The sequence below is a fragment of the Urtica dioica genome, chromosome 1 (genome assembly GCF_054948205.1).
Source record: "Urtica dioica subsp. dioica isolate 48M chromosome 1, U.dioica_male_clone48M_v1_H2, whole genome shotgun sequence".
Taxonomy (NCBI): Eukaryota; Viridiplantae; Streptophyta; class Magnoliopsida; order Rosales; family Urticaceae; genus Urtica; species Urtica dioica.
The window spans coordinates 5,549,836-5,556,919 of NC_142756.1; the positions used below are offsets into that span (position 1 = coordinate 5,549,836).

General features: G+C 28.3%; 1 protein-coding gene across 1 annotated transcript; it reads left to right on the forward strand.

The window, feature by feature from the left end:
• The first annotated feature begins 2,929 nt into the window (after positions 1–2,929).
• LOC149406715 (heavy metal-associated isoprenylated plant protein 21-like) lies at positions 2,930–6,729 on the forward strand. Its single transcript, XM_089608348.1, has 3 exons — positions 2,930–3,093; positions 3,262–3,337; positions 6,165–6,729. Exons 1-3 carry the CDS (start codon positions 3,022–3,024, stop codon positions 6,464–6,466), a joined length of 450 nt encoding a protein of 149 aa, XP_089464474.1. The 5' UTR covers positions 2,930–3,021; the 3' UTR covers positions 6,467–6,729.
• The last annotated feature ends 355 nt before the right edge of the window (positions 6,730–7,084 follow it).

Consider the following 7,084-nt stretch of genomic DNA (forward strand, 5'->3'; position numbering starts at 1 on the left):
ATGTCTAATTAGTGTCTACAATGTATATAAATTAAATAAATGGCTTATCTTTCTAATAACCGATTCTAAAAAAACGTTTAACTCGTGATTTAAACTATTTTTTTATATAATAAATTTAGTAACAATGCAAGTTTCTTTTGATACGCTAATGAAGACTTACTTTTGATACGCTAAAAGTTTTTTCAATGTATATATTTTAGTCCAAATTTAATTGACTTTTTTTTTTAATATTGAATTTGTCCTTCCTGAATTTATTTTTTTAAATTTGCCCTAGTGAATACAATTTTTGCTTCGCCCATTGATGAAGTAGTCTATAATTTTGTGAAAATTATTCAAAATATTATAGTTATGTAATCTCTCTTATAATTTTTCACTTGTTTGTTATAATTGGGTCAAAGTTGATTATCAATTGGCATATTTTGTAGTCAAGAAAGTGTGAAATTAGGGGTGTCTATCTACAGATTCTTCACGCATTCTGAAAGAGCTGTATGATAAATGCACTGCACCTAATTATCTTTAGGGGCAATTAAGCCATTAGTCCAATAGATCACATTTTTAAAAAAGAGTTCATTAGATATATAGTTATATTTACAGTTTCACGTTGTTATATAGCCAACGTTTCTTAAATCTTAGGCAAATAGTCACGTCCATGAATTTACATGCGTAAATTCACGTAAATATCCCACCATTTTATTTCAATGAAAGTGCAAACTAAGAATGTCAGTCATCTTTATGGCTATTTATCAAAGATTTACGAAACGTTGATTATATAACAATATCAAACGTTTTAATTAGCTAGTTACCTAATTTTTTTGTTAAAAAAATAGTCAAAGTTTCATTTTATTAAGAAAATAGTTCATCGGACCGAAATTATTTATATTAAGTGATTTAGTTAGTTAATTAATTTATTTCGACCTAATGAACTATATTTTAATAAAATAAAACTTTGGCTAAAATCTTAAAAAAAAAAAAAAAAAATCCTAGAATCGGTTAGTTGCAAAAAAATTCTTAACTTTGTTCCCATATTCCGTTTGATATGCGCTGGACTTTGGTTAGATAGGTACTGAATTTGATGTTATTTGTTTTAATAAATTAAATAAATATATTATCGCTGTTTACTCAAGTCTAATAAATTGCATTTCTAATATATTATCGCTGTTTACTCAAGTCTATAAAGTTGGTATTTACAAAACTCTCAAGGAGACTACTATTTAGACACGGCAAAGACCAACTTCCCATTCGAATAATAAAAATAAAAAGAATAAAAGAAAAAGTGGATTTTTATTTGATCAATAAATTTTGTGTTTGTTTTCTTTATTACTTAAGGTCCTGAAATGGACTCTAATCACTTGTTTTTATTGATTTCTTGTTTCAAAATACTTGCTTAGATAGTTTAGCACATATTTAAAATAAATAATAGGTTAATTAAGAGAGCTTTATGGTATGAAATAAAACTTAATAAAATGCAATAGATTAATATACCCATAAACCATAACTACATTTGAAATATTATTGTTTGTTCTTCAACCAGATTAATTTTAGTTGGAACTGTATTATTTTTTTGTTTTACTGCTAATAATGTATTTATTAAGTGAATGCGCAGTAAAATATAGAACAATTATAAAAATGGTAATTTTAAACTAGATTCTTAGTAATATAGTTAAGATTTATCAACTTCTGAAATGATAGCCAATTAATAATTATTTTTGTATTAATTAATTTTTTTTTATTCTACGAAAAAACTCACTTTATTTGTGTATTTCTTACTTCTCCCATGACACATAAAAAACATAAAACTTGTGACTTAAACCATTATTCTTGACAAACTTGATATTTATCCAAAATTTTTGATAATATGATTTTCTCTTTTGAGGGAGTTATTCTTAATTTGGCCATTCTAGTTCGTAAACAATTTTGATATATAAATAGTAGCTTGTAATATATAAGGTGGTGATTTAAATGAAAAAAATTATTTTATACAAATGCTAGCTAGTTTAAGAATGGCGATAATAATAAGTGATTAGACGAATTTACTCTATACAATATGAATAAGGTGATATAATAATAAACAACATTTAAGTATATACAATGTAAACTTACAAAATACTGAAGGTATATTTGAAATTATATGTATATTATTAACTAATATATATTTTTAATATATATTTTTCAACGAGTCTTAAAACATTGATCATTTTACTATATCATTCGTTTCGAATAGCTATTTTTTTTTTTACAATAACACCAATATAGCAATAATGGAAAATAATGCCTCCCACTTTTCCTTCTAATGTAGATAGAACCAATCGACAGAGTCATTATTTGTGGGCTACTTTTTTTTTTTTCCTTCTTATTAAGCAAAATGAAAAGAAAGGTTACATTCATTGAGAAAAAAAAATGATTTATGTGGAACAGACCTTGTATAATAATAGATTACTTTACAACACTTTTTTCCCGTGATTCAAAATAGTACATGTGACCAGATGTGCTTATTATGTATGTGTGTTGTTCGAATTGTTATAATAAACGATATAGTATAACATTTTAAAAGAAAAACTCCATAAGAATTACTAATCGAACAAATATTTCTAAGAATAATACTTTTCCTAATCTAGGCGAATAATATTTTTCCCAAATTAACTAATAATACGACGCCACTAACTTAAACGAATTTTAGACGCAATAAGTTCTGATATTATTCATTGCGAAATAATTAAAATGGCTCCCACCAATTCCACTTTGACGATTCCAATAAGCAAATAAATTTTCTAGACTTTGTTTCCTATAATCGAATTCGTTTCGGTAATTAAACAATAATTTCACTTTAATAAGAAAAGTGCTTTTTTGCAAACATATGCACATCATCTTTTACATCCAAAGAAACTTTCATCATCATATATAATAAATATGCTCACTTCACATTATGTTTATTGGACTAGACATCTCTCTCTCTCTCTCTCTCTCTCTCTCTCTCTCTCTCTCTCTCTTTCATAAAAAAAAAGGGGTTCAAAGAAAGCAAAAATGGGAGCTCTTAATTACCTCTCCAACTTTTGCACTGTCACAAGCACAAGGAACAAGCGCAAGCCAATGCAGGTATAATCATAACTGTTAAAGTCTAACCAACGATCTAAATTATAAATTTATAAAAATAAAGCTGTATTACTTTGTTCGAGTTATTTGACTTCGATCTAGCTAGCTCGTGGTTGTTTTAATGCAAGAACAAAGTTGTGCTTGTTTGATTTGGTGCCACATATATCATAGACAGTTGAGATCAAAGTCAAAATGGATTGCGATGGCTGCGAAAGAAGAGTTAAGAACGCTGTTACCAAAATGAGAGGTAATAAATCCAAATCGCTGACTCTCTCTTTCTTGTATTGTCATGTATCTCACTCTCTTTTCTTTTCTATACAGTTTGAAGTTTTTCCTTTTTTAAAGCGTTATTTTGGTTTTTCTGTTTGGCACCGCGCGCAATAGATTCTAAAAGAAGCAATCATATATATACGTTAAAAGGAACTCTTTTTTGTAGTGCAGGCAATAAAATCTGAGATAAAAATAGCATCCTTACATATTACGAATCTTTTGTCGACTATCCCGTCAGAAATCATCTTCAAATGTTTAGCTCTCTCTCTCTCTCTCTCTCTCTCTCTCTCTCTCACACACACACAGTTAAAATATGTTGCTTAAGCGGAAAACAGTGGAGTATCTATCGAAACATATATTTATTTGTTTGTCCATTTTCTATGTTCATATATACATTAATACATATCATTGCTCAACCACTGATACTAACTTACAGCAATATTTACACTTTACATATATATGATTTTATAAGTAGAACACGTTACTTTTTAGGATATTTTAAAAGTATGAAATGGATCTTCTTAAATTAATGTTTCAGTAACATATATATAACTGTATACATATATATATATATATATATACACACACACACACACGACACACCATTAATATCACCTATCACCTTACTTAATGAAGAAGAGGCATATTGTATTCTGATCCATCGCTAATTTTTCTTCAAAAAAAAAAGCATATTGGCATAAACAAAAATGATAACGAAAATTTTCACCAATTAAAAATATTAATATATGATTTTACAACATTCCTTTCCGGTTGAAATTTCCAAGCCAATCTCTTTGTTCAAGTGCAATTATAGTTAACTAAGGAAATGAATAAATCAACAAAACTTCACTCCTACAAAAGTAAAAAGTTCCCTAAAAAAACAAAACTAAAAAGTATACACTAAATATATTTTTTAAACATCATAGCCCTTAGATCTGTCGGATATTTACAAAATAACTTTAGAATTTAAATAGCTTTCACTTTTCAGACTAATTCGGAAGCATCCTCAAGGAACTAGAAGAAATATTGATATAAAAGAAAAAAAATTATACAAATTATTTATTCCAGATAAATTAAATAGAAAATAGTAAAAAAAAAATTCTAAGAAAATTACTAAAGTTGTAAGTATAGTTTAAAAAAAAGGTAATTTGTCTAAATAGTCGATTTAAAAGTTAGGGATTTACAAGATAACCAAAGTTTGTCTAATAAATTACTTTTAATAATTGTAAAAAAAAATAATCTTTGGTGTCAAAAAATATTTGACAACGTAACTTTGACAATTTTGCTGAAAATTTGAAACTTGGTCATTTTGCTAATAAATTAATTTCAAATGGCTATTTTGTACAATTTTTCTTTAGAAATTAGCTAAAATTTGACATTGTTCATAAAAATATTGGCACTTATATATAAGATATTTATGCTCCATATAAATTCATATACAAGGATGCATTTGTGAATTTTGTTCTAAACTTGACTATTTTACTAATTACAATCATAACCTTCATATGAATCACAAGGAATAACAATTAAATGAACATGACTAAATGATAATTAATTAGGTAGTGCCAAACAAACAACAAAATTTTGGAACTTTTAATCCACAAAGGAACGTGATCAAAAACCCTAAATTAGTATTCATGAATGCCATTATTTTATTTCAAAACCGTACCTTTGTATTGATGAATGAATCATCTTTCAATTTATTCAAACTTATTTATTCTTCTTAATCTTCTTTTTGGTTTTTTTCTGAGTTTTTTTTTCTGGGTTTAGGTGGTCGAATGGTTTGTTTCGTGTTTAGCGAGTAATTGAATTTTTTTGTGATTTGATTTGTTATTCCGTTTGCGTTGGTTTCGCTTACATGTAAAGATTTGAATTTTATATGTGAGTTATGGGGTGTCCCCTTTTATTTATTTATTTTGGCTTTTTTTTTGTTGTTGTTTAATTTATGGGATCCAATTAATTACAAAGAGTAATCTAGTTAGTTTGAGCTTTGAAGCTATGTATACTTGGTTGACGGTACGTTAGTTTGCGATAAAAATCAAACCTTGGCTGTTCTATAAAGCTAAGTTTCAATTTGGCTCTTTTGCTACAATAATCTTAAATTTATGTTCTTGAAATAAAAAATAACCTTTCTATTTAGTTGCAGATTGGTCCCGAACTCTTAGTTTTAGATAAAGTATTCCATAGTGATTTTACTTATTGACAGTTTGGTCCTCAAGTTAGGAGGTATAATAAACAAATAAAAGGGACCAACTTATAACTAAATAGTGAAAAAAAAACCTATAACTATATAGAAAAGCTGGGTATATAACTACGAAAATCAGTAGTGATAGTTTGTACATTTATTGATAATTTGGTCCTTTTTAGAGATATTGTTGAAGTAGCCCCAACAATTTTATACTTAGTAACTATTTGATCGTTAATTTATTATTTAATCTTAAAGAAAAAATACGAAATTATCCAGTCAGTGATATTAAGTTACTAACATTTAGGGTGTGTTTGGTAAAGTAGTTAATTGCATTATTGAGAATCTTTTAATTACCTAGTTTGATATGCATTAATGTTAAAAAAAAAAGATTCACTACTTGAATGTAATTCACTAGGTAAATTATATATATATATATATATATATATATATATATATATATATATATATATATATATATATATATAAAGTGACAAACTTTATTAGGAACTATTTCTTTTCCCTTTTATATATATACCAAACTGACTTTAAATTTGTGTACATCACTAGGATAAGCCATTCCGAAAACTTACACGTTTTGCGACAAACATTATTACAGGAGTAAAAAGCGTAGAGGTGAACCGGAAACAAAGCAGGGTAACAGTAAGCGGGTATGTAGAGGCGAACAAGGTGTTAAAAAAGGTGAAGAGCACAGGAAAAAATGCCGAGTTTTGGCCGTACATTCCTCAACATTTGGTCTACTATCCTTACATTGCCGGGGTCTACGATAAGAGGGCTCCAGCTGGATATGTTCGGAATGTTGTCCAAACTTTTCCCGCCCCAAGCAGCAACGTTGCGGCCGAGGAGAATATAGCCACGCTCTTTAGTGACGAAAACGTAAATGCGTGTCGTATAATGTGAGGGTTTTCAATTTGTTTTTGTGATCTATTATATGGAAGTGGGTTTGTTCTACTATGGTTGAACTCCCCATTTTTCCATGTAATTGAGGATTTGTGAGTTTTATTTTTGCGTGTGTCATGATAATGACACATTACGTTTTTTTTGCGGCCATACTATCATTGTTATTATGGGACCAAAATATTGTTAACGTCTCGTTGCTCTTGAATATTTCATATATGTAATGTAACGAGATCGAGATTTAAGGTTTTTTAGCGTTAAAATGATGATGTTATTGCGTAAAAATGAAAAAAAAATAATAATAAATAATGAGGGTTTCATACTTTGGGTATTTATGTTCATTTGGGATCCCTGGGGAAGAGGATCAATTTGTGAAGCGTGGGTACAAGACCCTTTACATTCACATTCTGCTAGGGAAGAAATTAAAAAAAATAATAAAATCATTGTACACCTTGATCAATTGGATCGTTTCTTTGTAGACTCCAGCATGAAGCTTTTCTAAACGCCCTTGCGTGTAGTCCTTTAGGATTTCGTCGAAGAGGGAAAGTTCCAATAATGCTTTGGAATAAGTATGAGTGATCAAATGAGGCACTCTACCTTCCCTGATCCACTCAACACGGG

What these genes read in the sequence shown, in the direction of transcription:
- LOC149406715 (XM_089608348.1), top strand. Translation starts at nt 3,022, where the DNA reads ATGGGAGCTCTTAATTACCTCTCCAACTTTTGCACTGTCACAAGCACA. An exon ending in ACAAGCGCAAGCCAATGCAG is followed by an intron (nt 3,094 to 3,261) that starts GTATAATCATAA and finishes CATATATCATAG; the next exon opens with ACAGTTGAGATCAAAGTCAA. An exon ending in CGCTGTTACCAAAATGAGAG is followed by an intron (nt 3,338 to 6,164) that starts GTAATAAATCCA and finishes ACATTATTACAG; the next exon opens with GAGTAAAAAGCGTAGAGGTG.